General features: G+C 45.0%; 1 protein-coding gene across 2 annotated transcripts in view; it reads right to left on the bottom strand.

The window, feature by feature from the left end:
* The window catches only part of FANCI (FA complementation group I), a 25,447-nt gene extending 7,083 nt beyond the window's left edge, over nt 1–18,364 (bottom strand). For both annotated transcript variants that reach the window (XM_040601149.1, XM_040601150.1), the window contains exons 1-26: nt 18,213–18,364; nt 18,019–18,091; nt 17,324–17,454; nt 16,755–16,911; nt 16,620–16,677; nt 16,146–16,187; nt 15,542–15,665; nt 14,601–14,686; nt 14,292–14,424; nt 13,968–14,060; nt 13,335–13,471; nt 12,355–12,535; nt 11,670–11,757; nt 10,383–10,513; nt 9,656–9,726; nt 8,624–8,738; nt 8,127–8,249; nt 6,945–7,013; nt 5,591–5,692; nt 4,566–4,748; nt 4,350–4,471; nt 3,796–3,960; nt 3,060–3,239; nt 1,568–1,731; nt 1,088–1,164; nt 512–628 (exon numbers count right to left, since the gene is read on the bottom strand). In XM_040601149.1, the coding sequence (XP_040457083.1) occupies nt 512–628; nt 1,088–1,164; nt 1,568–1,731; nt 3,060–3,239; nt 3,796–3,960; nt 4,350–4,471; nt 4,566–4,748; nt 5,591–5,692; nt 6,945–7,013; nt 8,127–8,249; nt 8,624–8,738; nt 9,656–9,726; nt 10,383–10,513; nt 11,670–11,757; nt 12,355–12,535; nt 13,335–13,471; nt 13,968–14,060; nt 14,292–14,424; nt 14,601–14,686; nt 15,542–15,665; nt 16,146–16,187; nt 16,620–16,677; nt 16,755–16,911; nt 17,324–17,454; nt 18,019–18,091; nt 18,213–18,296 (3,006 nt within the window). In that variant the 5' untranslated portion in view covers nt 18,297–18,364. The remainder of the gene's footprint in view (nt 1–511; nt 629–1,087; nt 1,165–1,567; nt 1,732–3,059; nt 3,240–3,795; nt 3,961–4,349; nt 4,472–4,565; nt 4,749–5,590; nt 5,693–6,944; nt 7,014–8,126; nt 8,250–8,623; nt 8,739–9,655; nt 9,727–10,382; nt 10,514–11,669; nt 11,758–12,354; nt 12,536–13,334; nt 13,472–13,967; nt 14,061–14,291; nt 14,425–14,600; nt 14,687–15,541; nt 15,666–16,145; nt 16,188–16,619; nt 16,678–16,754; nt 16,912–17,323; nt 17,455–18,018; nt 18,092–18,212) is intronic.

Raw genomic sequence — 18,364 nt, 5'->3', positions numbered from 1 at the left:
ACAGGGGAACACCTATACATTCCCTTGGACAGAATAACAGCTCCATTTAATTTAAGATAAATGATGACTCCAGACTTCTGGCACACTCTTAGTGCAGTCCCTAGCTTGTAAAATCGGGACAGTTGAGAAAATGCCTCCTTGCACGGAAGGAATTAGGCACTCAGCTAGTTTGGGCTGGTCACGAGTCTGCTGGCTTTTTTTGCCTCTACTCCCATGTGGAAGCCATACCATAGCTCAGGTGAACAAGCCATTCAGACTCCAGGTGCCCTAAGGCAGGCCAGAATGTGCAGAAGTAGGGTGCAAAGACAACTTGTTCTTAACTGTCCTTGCGGGTGTGTGACAGGAGAATGCTTGACAATGTAACAAACCTGTCCCTTTGACATGGTGTGGTCTGCAGAAGGCAGAACATGCACACATGTCAGAGGCCTCAGATGTCAACCGAATCTGGTAATCTTCCCACACCTATGGCCATGACACCCATTCCTGCCACTCCATAAAGGTCGTGAAGTACCTGCTGAGAAGCCGGATCCAGGAGTTTGGACAAAGTGGAGAGAACTGTGATGAGTGACTGTGCTTCCTTGGAGTTAAAGTCATCTTCAGGACTGCTGAACTGGTTCACCAGGGACCTCTGATCATGAGAAGGAAAGACAGAGTCCCTGAGCATGCATGCTTGTTGCAGGGCCATTTTAAGAAGCAAATAACTACAAGCTGCAGCAGATAAAGGAATTGGCAACAAGGAGAATGACAAAGAATACAAAAAGGGGACTTTTCTAAAAAGCAAATGCTGGGTTTTGTGATGAGTGCTTACACAGAAGCCCAGGTATGTGCCTTTCATAATACTCGGGTACGTTTATGCGGCACTGGAGGACCGTATAGCTCTGTAAATACATGCACACTTTGATCCAGTTCTGCACAGCACCCTGAAAGAGCTTTCTTTAGGGATCAGAAACTTTTCTGAACTGTCAGTGAATCAGTGTCACAGCTGCTACCACATACTCATGCTGTGGTCAAGCAACAGAGAGCTAGCAGCATTTTCTGCCAGAATTATCAGCGCTTTGGAACACTTGCAGCACACAGTGGTACCTACCTGAAACTGTCGGATCTGGAAGGCAGCTTTCTCTGTGACATTAATATCCGTTTCTTCTGCGTCACCATCAGTAATATCTGGCAGAGACAGAGAGGTGCAGAAAAAAGCTAAATGCCAAGAGCAGAATACAGGATTTATTTCCAAAAGTGGGAAAGATTGCAACTGCTCACAGCTAGAGGAGGAATACAGAGTGCAAAACCATGGTGAGCACAAAAATCCGTTAAAGGCAAACTTCAAATAGACAAATGCTATACCCTCTGCTGACAGACTGAGGGGTCTATAAAAGCAGGTAAAGATAACTCTGAAACTTGCCTCGGGTGTGCAAATCAATGCTGTTAAGCCCACCTTGTTACTGAGAAACAAGGACCAGACCCCCACCTCTCCCTAGTTATGGATAGAGGGCACCGGGTCCATAACTGCGCCCATGTGGACAGGAACATGAAGGCTAGAAACCAGACCAGAATTGTACCGTGTGCCTACCCAGTGCTTGTAGAAACTGGGGGATCCTGGCAGTGTACAGCTGCTGCACTGTGTTGAAGATCCGCAGCAAACCTTCCAAGCACAGAAGTGAAATGCTTTTGCCCTTCTTCTTCCCTGGTTCTTCAAAAACAGTAGGAATTGTAGTGTACTTCCAAAGCAGAACCCTATGGGATGGGAGATAAGTTAACATCACATGCTCCAGTTAAGCTGGCTGCACAGTGCAAGAACTAGAACAGGGCTAATCACAGATTCTACTCTTAGGATTGTATTTTTAATGTAACTAAATTGGAAGGGTTTTTCCTATAGGAAAGTGGAGGGAGAAAAGATTTATTTTTAAGAAGATTTTGTTTCCGTGTCAGCAAAACAGCTACTGCATTCTTCCTGCACAGCTAAATAATTTAATTCTTTCCAGGTGCCAAGGGACCTTCCAATCCCATTTCAAGTCTGTCTTTATACACTCTTTTCTTCCACCCGGCTTTCCTTTTGTCTCAGACTACCCAAACACTGACCACTGGTGTCAAATCCGTCAGTGACAAAAACAGCTTTTATTTTGGCAGTTTGAATCTGTGAAATGTCAGATTATCACTATAGAGCTTTACATAAATAAAATCAGAAAGGTAAAGGCAGGCAAAGCAAAGTGAAAAGCTTTGAAGAAAGCAAAATTGTTTGGCCCAAAAGAGACACTTCTATTTGTAGGCAAACATCTTTCTCCTGCTCCCCTAAGCCCACTCCTTCCCTTTTTTGTTCCCTCTCCTTTCTTCTCATTAGTTCTGTCGCCTGCACAGATGATCTTATTCTACTTCAGTGTCCAATCACGCAAAACATGTAGCTCACATGTAGTCCTAATGACTGCAACAAAAATAGCCACTATTATTTGGGGCGAGACACAAAACAGGCATTATTCATGGCAGGGGTAATTTGCATTTTGTGCTCTCTACTGACTGGGATCTGAAAAGACCCCATGCAGATATGACCTAGATCCCAAAAGACATTTACGTGGTTAACATTCTTGGATTTCCAAAGAATTAGATGCATGAATGTCTTCAAGCATCTTGCAAAAGTCCTAAACAAACGTTTTCTAAGGCTTGTTTCCCTCTTATCTGTTTTATACTGTAGCTAGAAGTGAATTTTAACTTCATTGTATCCCAGAGGCCTCAAGAATCCAGCCTGTAACTATCCTACCTCCTCTGTGACAATAAGCAATGAACCAAAAGTCAGAAAGAGGCTGAAAATGAGAGTTTGATGGTGTTTGATTCTTCCAGGCCAAGTACCATTATTAGAGCTGTATCACTCACTCCGGCACAGAAACTGTAGTGCCTCCACTTGATTTCTCAGGAGCAAAGAAAGGCAATGATCTCAACCCAGTAATAATAACTGTTTGGAACAGTTATAGACAGCATTCTTCTTTCAAAACCCTAGCTGAGAATCCAAAATCCCCAAAATGCATTGCTGCTTTTTAGGGCTGATGTGTTCACGTGCCACAGTGACCCACCGTGTGATTTTGCAGAGGTTCTGAAAAATCTTCTCAGGATTTTGTCCATCTGGTCCATCAGTTTGTCCTGTCTCCTCCAGCTGCTGCACCTTCTGCAGAGCTACACTGACAGCATAGCGCAGGAACTCTGTGCTGGAGCGCAGAACTGCCAGGCTCTCCTCATGGCTTTGGGCATTGTCCCTGAAGAATCAAGAGCACTGTCACAGAATTAAGGATGCACTGATAAAATGCAGCGATGGCCTATAAGATTCAAAATCTAAATACACATTTACAACTAAAATAATTACCTGAATGCAGGGTGGAAAAGACCCTTTGTTTTGGTAGCTTGTAGTGACCACTCAGAGGATAAAGTTCCACCAGCCTTTCCAAATACACTAACAAACATGGCTTGGATTGATGTCTGGCTCTGTTCCATAGAGGACTGGAGCTCAAACACTGGAGTTTGTTGTCTGGGGAACAGCCCAGGACTAGAAGAGCAGAGACTCTCTGAGGTCTTACAAGTCATAAGCAAGGTCCAGAAAAGCTGCTTTGTCAGTACCAGGAGTTGCACAGCTCTGTTTCCTGCTTGGACTATGATGCTTTCTAGACAACAAGTGCTGTTACCACACATGCTTTGTACAGAAATGAAAATGCCTGTGTACTGTGTACGCAGTGCACAAGACAGCCAGCATTCAGACACCACAAAAGCAGCTTGTGAATAGGCCTTAAAGCTACTCCAGATGTGACAGCTTCTCACCTGAACAGAGCTGTGAGCAGAGTAGATACAAAACCCATGGACAGGAAGCTCCGTGCAGTTTTGTTGCCCAAGGTAGATTTGTTCTTTCCAGCTTTCTCCTTCAGGATTTCAGAGAGTTTGTTGTAACATGTAAACAGGCCTAGGACATCCTCAAACTTGTTCTTACTGCAAGAAAGTAGTAGAAAGCATTAATGGAGAAAATCCAGTCTTACAGTTTCCCGTTTGAAGCTTCAGTTGCCAAATTACACAATGGCGCTTTCTAAATGGTAAAACTGTGACCTATGACATCTCCCCACCTTCCTAACAGTAACACTCCTCTTTGACCTGATCTTCTACAGAATGTCACATCCCATCTCCCACAATACAAAACATTGAAAAGGAAGACACTCCTCAAGGTTCTGTGAATGCCTCTGCCACAAGGCACTCACACTCAGAAAACATCGTTCTGATTCTGTGTTGGCACTATTATCCTGTGCTTGCAATGAGGCTGCACTCGGAAGAGCTAGGCACAGTATAGCACAGCTAAGGCTGGAGGGTAAGTTTTGGTGTTTTACCTGAAATTCCCTATGCTGAAATTGTACTCAATCAGGACCTCACAAATTCCCATCACCTGAATGGCATAGATGTTATTCTTCACGCCGACACCAGAAGACAGAGAAAAATCTGCCGATTTATCCTAGGTGGTAAAGGAAACAAGTGAAAAATCTTTTCAAAACCTGACAAGAACTCAGTGTCTTCTTCCACTGAGTCAAAATGAAAATCTGATTTACCAGTTCAAAGTCTTCCAACTCGCTCTTGATCATTCGTCGTGTGACAGATTCTAGCATATCTTCAAAGTTTTGCTCAAATCCCACATCCTCCTTCTCCTCCTCGTCATCTTCAGCTCCTTGGCATAGATGCACAGTGCTCTTATACCAGGCAAGACAGTGTTGGATACAGCAGAGCAGATGGGCCTGAAAAAAGCAGCCACACAGTCACACTCAGCCTTCTAGTTGCATGTTGCTGGCAGAAGTGGACACAGGCCATACTACTACAGTTGGATGCAAAGAGCCATAGCTGCCTTTGGAGGTTCGTGTGAGTCTCAAGAATATGCCTCACTCCCGGAATGAGGGGATCTGTAATCCTATACACAGCGACCCACTTCTAGCTTCAGACAACACTGTTTGCCTCAGCTCATCTATATGGGATGTAAAAACGTAACTCCCACTGCTCCCTCAACCCAGCTACCTCAGCTGCTGAAGGAGACGGAAAGGGAATTTCCAAAAGGGTTCTCACTCTAGCTGAATGAAGTGTCTGCTCTCTTTCTGGGAAGAGGGACATGTTTCCTACTGCAGGACAGCATGGAAGCTTCCTTAGGGGAAAACAAAGTGATTAATTTGAATTTGTTCCCTCAGAAATGCAATTAATCGTTGAGGTCTCATCTCCAACAATTTCAAAGGAGCAAAACCAAAGGGCAGATTCTTCCCCGTGCTACACACACACACTGCAAGACTATTTTATGTGGAATTAAGTTGAAGGAGAGAAAAAAGACACCCAGGGTGAGCTCAACAGAGGATAACAGAACTATACTATTCCTAGAGCAATTTTCACACAGGTCCCCCTAAACCACTATGCTAGTAGAGCTCTAATAGACAGCCTGAGGCAGGGGTGAGATGCCCAGCTCTACTGTCATTAAAAGAATTGCTCCAGGCTAGAAAAGGCTGAAGAAACACAAGGTATTCAGTTCATAGCAGCACAACCAAAATGCTATGTAACAGACAAGCTTGCAGCTGTGGCCAGCCAGTATAGCTCTCACCAGTGGTTCTTGCAGAAAGATTTGATCTCCTTGAGCCATAATACATCCCTCAAGTTTCAGTGGAGGCAGGAGGTCTGGCTGGGGCAAGTAATATTGCTTTAGCTGTCACAAAAAACCAAGAAATAAAAATAACCAGTTACTTGGTAACTGAGCCTCTTAGGTTGTTTGAAAACGGAATACGATAATCTTTGTACTCCATTCTACAGAGCGAAAATTGGCACTATAATAATGGCGCTGTACATGTACATTAGCCACATCATCTGCTCTATTAGCGATTAAAATCCCCTCTTGAGTTGCTGATGTACCTCACAGCCAGGACATGTCCCTGCCCTAAAAAAAGTTTATCTGACTACTTGCTGCTGTCTTGCCTCCACATGCAGCATCACTTGCACTTCACCTGCAGTGTTACACATCCTTTAAATGGTGAGAAAAATGGCTTCTGCTACCCGTCACCTGTACTGAGCGCTAGGTCCTGTTATGGCACCCAGCCTCCTGGCCTAAGGATGCAGGCAGTTATGGAGGCTACACTTGGCACTAAAACAAATGCATGAGAGACCATGCTTGCACCAATTCCTGGCTGTTCGCCACATCACAGGAAGGAGATATGCTCCAAGTACTGATATAGGATCAGAACCAAAGGAAAGTGATATATATATATATATAATGATGCTATAAAAATTTATACATTTACACCAAGTTCCCATTAAGTGCCCTCTGCTACCCAAAAGCTGTCTTGGCTCTGTTCGTGTTCCTTTCTCAGACCCTATACTGTCATGGGAAAGCTGGAATTAGTCAGCATGAACTCTACAGATGATTAAAGGGAAGAAAATTACTTGTCTCAAAGAAAGCACTGCCTGTCCAATGGATTGAAGAAATGTGATTGTCTTGTTGCCATGAGCAACAGTGTTGGGGGATGAGTTAATCCTCCCAGATCCTACATGGACTTGGGTATTCTCCTGATGGGAGGACAGCAATAATAATTACTGTGTCAGCACACATCCTTGGGGAAGCATGGGAGGGTAACTGCTGTGCACTGCTAAGGAACAGGGAGTGCACAAAGCACTTTTCTGGGCTCACACTTCTCACAACATCTCAGAACTGAAGGGTTGGAAAGGGCTCCAAGAGATTCTTTCTCTTCCACCCTGTGATAGGATATGAACCTGTCTCCAGATGTTTACCTAGTCTGCTCTCTCAACATAGCAGGGATCTGAACACCTTGGAGAGGTGCCACAGTGCTTAAACATATTTCCAGTGTAAGGGAGAACTATTTCCCCAATATTTAAACTGAATTGCTTGCTATACTGGTTGCAGTGCAGAATTCTTAGTCTCTGCAGCCATGCCACATAGCATTTACCTGGGACAAGAGCGTTTCCATTATAGAGCTGGCCAGCTGGGAGTTCCTCCGAAGGACGTCATAAAAACCCTGAAGACAGGAAGGAAGGACGGACAAGTTGGCTTACACAACAAAGAAAACGAACCACATGCATAATAAGTTGGTCTCGTAAGACAGCAATGACCCTTTGGCACTGCAAGGAACCATGAGGAAGTAACAATGTGCTCAGTGTAAACCCCCATACCTGGCAAAGCAAAGGCACCACAGAAAGAAGGTATGAATCAGAAAGCGTATGAATTTCCTCACAGGGGCCCTCTCACAAGCTGTATCTCCCTAGCAGCGGTGGCATCAGGCCCAGAGTGACTTTCACTGCTATTTAACACTAACACTAGATCCAACTTCAAACTGTGAAATCCTGCTTCAAAGGCAAAACAAGCCAGTGGGGAAACTGTAGGAGGCAAAAAAATCCTTCAAACTGAGAAAACTCAGTGGACGGATAAAGCAAGCACAAGTCTTATAGCAACAGTGACGAGCATACCCAAAACTTGCAGTTCACCAAAGGTCAAGTCCAACCAAGTCAATAAGGAAACAAAATCTCTCTGACCTCAGCTGGTGTTTTTTCTCGAGGTGGCACCCCACAGTTACCTCAGGACCTAAGATACGCACCCAGAAATGGCTCTTTATATTAGGCCATTTGTCACACGAAATCTAAGGGACAGACAAGCCTTTATAGAAACTTGCAAAAGGAAGAGGAGAAAAGCCAGATTCCTGATGCAGTCTCTAAGGAAGTTTCCCCATACTACCCGGTCAAGGTTTTCTCTGTAGCCCATCATTAACTCCCAGCAACTCTGCATCTGTCCAATGCCTGTCATAACACTCACAGGGCACCAAACACACTTCCCATTTCCTAGGCCACTGCGGGAAGAAAGACCTTGACACATTTTTGTTCTTAAGCAACATATGAGATGAGGAAGATACATCGACGTGTCTTTGGGCTTATAGTGGTCCAAAATAAAAAGAAGCAGAAGGATTGAAAAAACCTCAACACATAGTCCTTGGTACATGTGTCCCATGAAGAACATAACTGACATGATAGGTTGTTTTCCACAATAATGTGATCATTATTTACCTGGGGCTACAGTAGAACCAGACTGCAGAAGAGCTAGTGGCTGTTTAAAAGGAGATTGAAGAAACTGTGTTTACCTCATATAACATGAGACGAACATCCGCTTGCTGGCTCAAACATCGCCTCAGGCTGCCCAGGATTTCAAGGCAGAAGGCCTCATTAGCTGCAGAATTATAGCAGGCATGGACATCTGCCTGGACCTGAGAAGGAATGTTAGTCACATTACGATTCTCAAATATCACAACACAGAAGCGAGATGATAAGGGTCCTGTCCCCTAAACCACCACTGAAATAGTCCTTAGTGTGCTGCCAGGCTCTTTATCATCATCACGGAGCAGTGTGAACGCTCCCCACAATATCGGTGCTGTAAGAGAAAATGACTCTGAGAAGCAACATCCCTAGGCCAGCTTCTCACACACTGTATTTTCCAAACTTTTCCTTCCAGGACTAATCCTTACTGAAGTTTTATTTCCATTTTGGGGAAGCACTCCACTCCTGAGTTGTTGCAAACAGTGCATATAAGACACAAGACTGCCTCATACGTGCACACCAGGGACTGCAGAACAGCACTTACCTGAGAGGCACCAATGGCCTGGCTGCACTGGGAAGAGGACAAGCTGCCCAGAACCTTAAAATTTCTTAACAGAAGCAAAAAGCCAGCAACCGCAGCTTTACGAGCATCGAGCTGCCTGCAAGTCAGAAGGAGAAAAGAGAAGCTTAAGGAAAAATGGAAGCAAGAAGCTCAGAAATAAATACAAGATCAACTCAGCAATGAAAAAGGGTCCACAAATACAGTGACTGGGCCCAGTGGAACTGTATTCCCCAAGAGGGCAGCGCAGTCCCAAGTAGTTAAGTTTGACAGTTTGCTGGGAACTCCCTTGCTCAATACTCTTACAACATTTGATTTCCTTTCTATCCTTGCAATGCTCACACTGAGGGAGAACCCCAGCCCAAGATCCAAGCATTAAATGTCCCCTGAAAACTGGAATGGGAGAGTCTCACGGAGTTCGGAGTTGGAAAGTTCCTCGCAAAAAGCTGGTGTTTTGCTTTGCTCGCTGAAACCCTGGGTCTTTCCCAGGACCACATCCCTTGCCTTGAATAATAATCCTAAATTATGAATTCCGTATTCATAGCCAGGCAGCCACTGCCCAACAAAATCCAGCCTACGATCACAACATTATGAAGACAGAAGGATGGTTTGCTCAAAGCATTACCAAGACAACAAGCCTGCTTCTCTACCACCTTGTAAGGGATCAGAGGGAAGGTGGCAGCTCAGCATTCTGATCAGTGGTTCCTTCCTAGCATCTGGAGGTACTCAGCTGTGTAGACACATGTTGGAATTGGTTTTAATTTTGCCTGCTTATTTGGAGTTCCCAACAGCTTTCTGAATTTCCAAAGCTCATTCAGCTGGGGGTTGGAATTTGTGTCTCAGTTCAGTAGAGCTATGACTGTATTCCAGTCCTATGCTAAAGGGGTAGGAGACATCACCACCTTGTTACGGGAAGAACATAGTAAGATGACAGCCAAAATAAACAAAAAATATTTCTGCTCCAAAAACATAAATGATTTGTAGAAATCTTTTCAAAGAATCCCCTTCCCAGCTTACCTGGAAAAGATAGCTTTTTGGAGAACAAGTATCAGGGAGTCCCTCACTGACATGCTGACTTTCAGCAGAGGCTGGAAAGGAAGGTAACAGTTTGGAGAGAAAAGCACTAAGGCATGCCAAGCCCTTGGGGCATATGAGCTCATCTTCCTCAGGCCCATCTGGCCCTGCATTTCTAATACTGTCATCAGTACAGTAGGAGAACCAAAACATGTTAAAACAATACAAAATTAAACCAAGAGAGCTGTAGCAGCGAGACACCTTAGCAGGTTAGTGAGGACACAGTGCAAAGGTTTGGGGAAAGAACTGTTATCTCCAGATTGGACAAAGCAGGCAAAAGTTTATCGCCAGGCTCAATATCTCAGCCCAGGCAAAGAGAAATACTGACTTGTAGCTTGGAAGAAGAAAAATCATCATGACAGCTACAGCTGTTCAGCTAAACCCTGTATACTTAGTTTTCTACAGTGTGCAGCATCTGGGCATCTTCCAGATGAAAGGTCAGCACGGAACAGTTTTGGTACTATTCCAGACCACACCATATGCTTTCTGCTAGAGGGCACATGCAAATCCATGCTTGAAGAACAGTCCCACGCTACACTGAACAACCTACAGCAGAGTATGAAGGTTTATTTTACAAGGAGGGTTATTAGATCATGCATATAATTGTGGCCTAGAGCTGTCACTGGAACTAAACTAGCAAGGATATTCATGGAGAAATGCAAAGCTTTACCTGTACTGCCCGGAGGAGCCCTTGCACTGTATCAATGGGCAGAAAGGACAAATTGTCAAAGGTCTCTGTGACTTTGGAGGATGAAGTCTGAAGCACAAGAGGAGCAGACACAACGATATTGGACAGCAAGTCTGTAAAATAAAAGGACAAAAAGAACAGCCGCTGCCAAGGGGCCAGAAAATTCTGAGCAAGAGATGTCTTATAGAGATAACAATTACAGAATAATCAAAGCACTTCCATTACACAGAGAGGTCGCGGTAGGATGAGCATCGCAAACCTACTTCTGCTGCAGGCAAAATGCTCACAACCCTGCTGAAGGGCCTCACCCCACCAGAGGGCACTGAGGTGTAAAAGAAGAGGTGGCAGCACAGGCATCTTAGCAGCCCCAGTGACTCTCAAGCGCCTACCCAAGGATGAGGAGGACAAGGCTAGAAGTGCAAGAAGTTACTGACTGACAGATACCAACTTTCTGCGTGTCAGCTGTTCCATGGCAACTGCCTGCAAACATATTTTTCACCTGCAATGAATCACTGCAGCAGACATCTCAGTAAGAGGGGAAGGAACAACTGATTTTTTTGGCTTCAGGTCACTTCAGCAGGAACTTCAGAAAGCGAACCATACCCTGGGTGGTATCAAAAGCATGACCAGCAGGTCAAGGGAGGTGATTCTGTCCCTCCACTCTGCTCTGGTGACACCCCACCTGGAGTACTGCATCCAGCTCTGGGATCCTCAGCACAGAAAAAAACATGGACCTGTTGGAGTGGGTCCAGAGGAGGGCCACAAAAATGATCAGAGGGATGGAGCACCTTTCCTATGAAGACAGGCTGAGAGAGTTAGGGTTGTTCAGTCTGGAGAAGAGAAGGTTCCTGGGAGACCTTATGACCTTTCCATACTTCAAGGAGGTTATTTATAAGAAAGATGGGGACAAACCTTTTCAGCAGGGTGTTGCAACAGGACAAGAGACAAAGGTTTTAAACTAAAAGAAGGTAGATTTAGACTAGACGTAAAGAAGAAATATTTTACAATGAGGGTGGTGAAACACTGGAACGGGTTTGCCCAGAGAGGTGGTAGATTCCCCAATCCTGGAAACATTCAAGGTCAGCCTGGATAGGGCTCTGAGCAACCTGATGTAGTGAAGATGTCCCTGCTCACTGCAGGGGGGTTGGACTAGATGACCTTTAAAGGTCCCTTCCAACCCAAACTATTCTATGATTCTATAACTTGTTCCGAGAAGCTACGTTCTGAGTGTCCACAGAGCAGGACACATGTCTTTCTCTTTCTTGTTACCTATGTAGTGGCTGACAGGAGATGCTGCTTTTGTGAGGACTCTGTTCAAGACCTGCTCAAGAATATCACTTCTGATGGGCTCATGAACCTGAAATGAGAAAGAACAATAAAAAAAAAAAAATCAAAACCTGCATATATTTAAAATATTCCTGTACCTCACAGCACAGGTATCATGCAGTACAAAGCAAATCCAGATCTGACAGGTTAGCTGGGAGTGGTTGCTAGAAGTCCCCTTTCAGCTGAATTCACACAGGTTGATTCAGATTTTATCCCAGGCCAGTCAGAACCAGCACATCAGAGAGGCACACACAATACACTTGGAACATAATGGGTCAAATTGTCTGCGGGATGCAAATTTACCACTTCAGTGCAGATGCTGGTTTCAATCCCACCTCTGAGATTTTCTTTGTACCTCTGAATTTCTCTACCCTACCTTCTCTGCAGTTTCTTGGAAACTGTAATAGGGATTACACAAGTATTGTGGTGACTGGAACAGATCAGGGTTAGGTCTTTATGAGGATCACCTCTTCCATCTGGACAGGGGCAAACAGGAGACTAAATCTAGTATTGTTTGTGAAACACTCATGATGGATACAGCAGGCAAGATTTTGAAATCATTTACCAAGAGAGAATAAGAATGGAGTTCCCTCCCCACCCAAGAAAAACTCTCCAAAACATACACTACCTTAAATGTTTCCAGCAGGATACTTGCTCCTAGTCTGCCAGCCTGCTGGGCTGGCATTTTTGAAAGGCCATAACTGGTATCAGCAGCTTTTCCTCCAAAGAGCTTTTTTGGTTCATATGATTCCATTAGGCTGAAGCCAAGATCCACCAGGCCCTGAGTAACATGGTCCCAGCCAAATGCACTAAGGAAAACATTAAACAGACCAGGAAAGAAACAACTTAAGTCACGGAACAGGTTTAGATCAGAGCAATCTAAAGTAAGATCTTCTGCAGTCATTCCAGGGTCCAAAGCAGCAATGAGGAATGCTTGATCATGTCAGGGAAGATGACATCCCTCACAACCCCATGACTGCCTTTAAGCTGACGGACAGGTGCTCAGCACAATACATCTCGTAGTCCTGGTTCTCCAACCATCAGACTTCCTTTCCAGTCCAAAGGTTTCCTTGCTATAGAAAATGACGTGCTCTCAAGTCTGATCTGAACATGACAGCAGGCTACAGTCAGATGCACAAATATCCTACTGATCCTGAGATCTTCAAGTCAGAGAGGAAGGCAGAAGAGGAATGCCTCTCATCAAGCTGAAGGACAACTGGTGACAGATCACACAGCTATCCCACAGGATGTTAAAAGGACTCACCATGTTGGGGAAGAAAACAGTGAGCCTATCACTCAACCTATCACTTGATCAGAACATAAACTACAGCAGCAGCATGGCTCATACCATCAGCTGCTCCACCGGTAAGATAGGATTCTGACCAATTTAGTCCTTTGTACCACCAGATGCTGAGATCTGGGGTAGAGGGGACAGATTTATACAGCTGCATTTTGTTGCTTTTTTAATTCACCAATATGAAACTGAGATAAAAACTTTGGATTTTGACGCTGTTCTCTGTCGGCACCTGGTCAGCAGTATTTAGCATCCCAGGGCATTCCCCCCGGCAAAGCCCATTGAGTGTTCTGCAGCACATGGCAACAACTCACCTATTTTTCACCACTTCCAGAATTACAGTGGTTACATCATATTGTTGAGGAAACAAATCCTGCAGAAACTTGGAGGCCTGAAGGAACTGCAGGTCCTTGCAGCTTCTTGTGATTGATGTTTTCAAGAAATTAAATATCTGGAACATAAAATAATTGAGTGTGAGGAAATGATCTTTGAAATGGGTCCTGCACAGTGTTGGGTATGCTCCAGTAAGAGGACCAGCCAGACCACAAGTTCCAGTATAGCCTGCCAAAAATCTTAACTCACTTCTTTCTCAGGACAAATATACCAACCTCATTAAGTGCTTCACGGAGCGTAACTTGCTGCCAGATGCTCTTCAGGTGGCCACCACATAGCCAAAACTTTAGAAAAAGAAGACATTGCTTTTCTCCAATCCTACAATACCAACCCATAGGGATCACAACTCTGGAAAATCCTGATATTGCTCTGGGATCTTTATAGTCTTCAGTAAACTACAGTGTACAATGATCTAACTGCCTCCCCACAAGCATCCTGAAACCATTTTAAGTCTCATTCCGATGGGACTATGAACTAACCATGCTCTATTTCCTTCAGAAGGAGCGCAGTGTACATCCCCATGGAAATTCTCTGCAAGCTTATCACCTACATACCTGCTCTTGCAGTCTGTGTTTTACTGCAACTGATAGCAAAAGAGCCACGCTGAAGGGACACAGGGCTCTAGCAGGGTCCTTCTGTTGCTCAGCCTAGAAAACGGCAAGCAACAGTCAGAAAGCTTGTTATCTTCAACTGCAGCATCCTGCAAGTTCAGGGAAGCTATCAGTCACATGCCTTTTCAAACATACCATAGCATTTATTAAAGAGAACATGACTGGAATCATAAAAATTATTAAATCCCTTCTACAGATAGCCAATTCAGTTTTAAAAACCCTGCTACAGCATCTTCAAGAACAGTGCCTGCTCCATCTCTGTCCTACCTTTAGGTGTCTGATTAGTTCCTCTCCTAGGTCCTGATCCAGGTTCATAACAGAGACAATATGGAGAATAACGGTGCCTTCCACATGGCGGAGTTGGTCTAGGGACATTGTGGTGACCTCAAGGTCCACTGATCTGTAAGTTTTATCAGGAAAAAAAAGCCATGCAAAGCCATAAATAATTTATTATGTATCAAGAAGGACATACGTGTACAAGGTTTAACAATTCAAACTCAAGGAACCCTGGGCAGGACCAAGGTAACTACAAATACCCCGGTAGTAAAGAAAGGGGATGACAGAGAAAGAACTTACTGTGGAACCCTCTGTTCTTCCTTTTGTCTCTTATCCAACTGATCGAAAAAACTGATGATTCCTTCTAAAACAGTCTTCTTACTGCCCTGCAAGGCAGGACATTACATTAAGCCACTACACTCTATTCCCACACCAATTACAAATGTTATGGTATCCTTCATTTCCCTTCATAAATCACCGAGGTGGGAGAGAGCTCCTGTGTGGCTCATTTCCAGATGAAGTGACTCTAGTCTAGTTTGCATATTTCTTTTGACCGCACTTATTGAAAAGCTGGAAGGAGCTGAAGCTCTCAGATGTTCTGGGTTTTTTTGAAGTTGTTATCAATTAGAAAGGATCCTTTATGTTATAATCAATTGGGAAGGCTTTCAAACTCCTAACCTTAAATCTAACAATACATTTTGGCCAGTGTACCCAAATGACCTCCTGTAACACACATACAATTTGTCTTTGGCTGGATCATTCTGGCATTGTCTCAGTCACAAATGAAGCAAGCAAGAGCCAGATCACCCTGTCAAAGGTGATTGGCAGACTGCTTGCAGGAAGAGCACAGGAGCTGACACATTTCTAGTACAAGTCAGACTACGACCCTGAAGACAGTCATACTGCATGAGCTATTATCACAGCGTGTAGACCAGAGAGTAAGCAAACTCACACTTCAGAACACTGAAAAAAACAATCCTCTCTGCTGTCTGTTAGGTCTGTGCTCATCCCTTATTTCCCAAAGGTTTCCTTCTTTCCTCACAATGAAGGTCAAGATTGTACCTTTCTCTCAGCAGTCAGCTTCAGGATTTAGAGAAAAAAAACCCTGCAGATGTCCTGTTGTGTCCTGCTCCCCACAGCACAGTTTAGGAACAACCAGAATCCCTGCTAAAATTCATCCTATACATGTTTTTTTCTCATGGTATATCCTTGGGGGGAGGCCAGCTCCTGTAAGCTTTTACCTTTGCAGAAAGCAGCAACAGCTGATAGACCAGAGGGGGAATTTCCTGCAGGTCTAACTTGGAGAACATCCTGAGGATCTTTTCCACCACAAACTGCAGCTCCTCTCCTGATAATGGAATATCCCTGTTGAAACAAAGATGCAGCCTAATCACTTTTACTGATTTCCTTCAGAATCCCACAGCAGGTTCAACCCATAACTAGACAGAGGGTCCTAGTGCAGACAGGCAGCGAGCGCTCCCAAATTCCTCACCAGAAGTGGTTGCCACAGATCCCTCAATACCCTACCACTGTCCCAGGATATTCTTCAACTTTCGGTGCTTAGACATTCTCCACATTATGCTTGCTCATTAATGTATTGTTGATTTGCTAAAGCTCACCCACACAGGGAATAAAAAACATGATGCCATGCTCAGTCTTTGGGGAACGCCTGCTCAGCTGTGTTTTGTATCCCAGTGGATCCAATGTGGTGTTCACTGACCAGCCATCCATGGGGCTGTGCCTGGTATGGTCAGACCTTCTATTCATACCTGCCCCAAACTACATGTGAGACAGGACATGACCACAGCACAAGAAAGTGTTGACGTTGAAGGGAAAAAGAATTACCTGAACATGTTGGCAAGATGTATTACGCTCCGAGGATCCCACCTAGTAATACAAAAATGTCAGAAAATTGAAAGTGAGCAGAATTATCGCTTAGCCCTTCCTTCCTCCTACAAAATCATTCAATGTCACCATTTCCGTTATGTTCTGATATTAAGACTAGAAGCCAGATTTCCACCAGAAATCACCACTGCCACCCTAACCACCCAGACTTACAATGGTTCTGAACTGTCCCAGCCCCCACAAAACCTAAGAAACGAGTACAAATAGGCACTTCCTGAGACCAGTTCATGCAACTCTTACACAAGATCTGGGAACAGGGTGTTGCCTTGCCTTCCCAGCCAGAGAAGACACTGTCACAGAGGGCACAGGTTCAAAGATGATAGAACAGGACACAGACAGTGACATCCAGCTCATCATCATGTCTTTTTCAAAGCATAGCATGAAGCACACTGTTTTGCCATGCAACGTACGTACTTGCTGGAGCAGAGGGTATTTATCAGCTGTTTCTTAAAGTCTTCCCCATTCAGTTCACCTGAAAAAGCAACAGTCTTTTAGGACCTGATTCCAGAGGAAGGAAGGTCAGGCTATGAAGAAACTGAGAGGTGTTACCTTTCCCATAAGCTAGGCTCTCATTCGAACTGGCCAACGCAGTGAGAACAGTGGAAAACAACTCCAAGGATTTCCCGTTAGACAGGCTGCCGCCTTTAATAACATCAACAAACAGGGTGGCAAGCTCAGCCAATGCATGGCCTGGCAGCTGGCGAGACTGGGAGAAGATATAAAAATGTGAAAGAGCCTGAGGCAGTGCACAGAATTACACACACATGTTCAAACCATTACCAACAAATAGCAAAGGACAACATTTCTTAAAGTTAAATGTGCCCTTAAAAGGGAAATTCAGCCCTGAGGTCTCTATTTTATACTGTCCTTTATAGAACAGAGCAATAAATAAAGATAATGTAATTACAGGTTTGGAGTTTCGAGTCCAAGTGTAAATATCCAAAGATAATCATATTTACACACACCACAAATTCCAACACGAGCTAACTTAGTCCAGGGCAGATCCAGGGAAAGGACACAACCCATTTTCCTCAGTGGCCTAGTTCTGAAGCATCTCAATCTACATATTAAATGATACCCAGCAGAGCCCAGGAAAGCCAGCCCAAAGGAGCTTCTACCTCCAGCATCAGAAGTCCTATGATTTCAGACACCTTGCCCAAATGCAGGTCCCCTGACTCCACTAGTGGGATGCAGTGCTTGTAAACCTGAAGCCTCCTGAGAACACCATTTTGCTGGGAACAGGGGGAGCCTTATAACAAGAAAATAAGGAAAACAAAGAATGGAAAAAAAGTTAATCAAGTAACAACGTGTTGCGAAACAGCAGGGAATTAGCAGGGCTAAACTGTCACCTGACTACAACTCCCTATGTTATCTGGCAAAACAGATAAAATAAACAGCACAGAAATTAAGAATCTCTTGGATAGAATAGCAGAAGCACTCAACTCTTATCACACCCTACGGTTCACTCGGCCTGCTGCTGGAGATCAGGAAGTGTCACAATGTTAAGCAGAATCAGTTTGGCAATTAAGTCTCAGCTGACCGGCTCAGTCCTACTTCAAGGCACCTAAAGGCTCCCAAAATTAAAGCCCACTCACAGCAGGTTCATTAAAAATACATTAGTCCCATTTCCTGTTTCCCCACGTCTATTTTTGGCTGTCATGTTTCCCTGTGACAGCCCTGACTAGCTGGTTTTTACCAAAAGTGACTCTTCCTTGTGCTGCTGACAACCCCCCTCACCCAGCCGGCCTGTAACCCACCGGCCCATCGGCAACCAGCCGGGCTGGGGCCACAGCCCTCCTCGGAGATCACCCACCTTTGAAGATCCCTCTTAGCAAAGCTGCCGTCTCCCTCCCCTTCAGGGCCTGCTTTGTCACCATGTCGCCCAGCTGCAAAGAGAAGGGGACGCCGTGAGCTGCACTTCACCTGAGAAGCCGCCTCCGCCAGCCCGACAGGCCCGGCGGCGCGCCCCCGCCGCACACAGGGCCCACCCGCGGGACACCCGCGCACCTCGCCCTCCCCCAGGCTCTGCAGGGCCTCCTGCAGCCGCTCGGGGACCTCCTCGGCCGCCAGCGCCAGGATACGCTGGGCCATGGGGCCGCGGAGCACCCGGCCCGGGACGCGCTGCCGGCTGCCGCCGCCCCCCGGGTCTCAGCTCCGTC

The sequence above is a fragment of the Falco naumanni genome, chromosome 7 (genome assembly GCF_017639655.2).
Source record: "Falco naumanni isolate bFalNau1 chromosome 7, bFalNau1.pat, whole genome shotgun sequence".
In the NCBI taxonomy this organism is placed as follows: Eukaryota; Metazoa; Chordata; class Aves; order Falconiformes; family Falconidae; genus Falco; species Falco naumanni.
The sequence above is the reverse complement of the archived record's forward strand: the minus strand, read 5'-3'. Positions and strand labels throughout refer to the sequence as shown.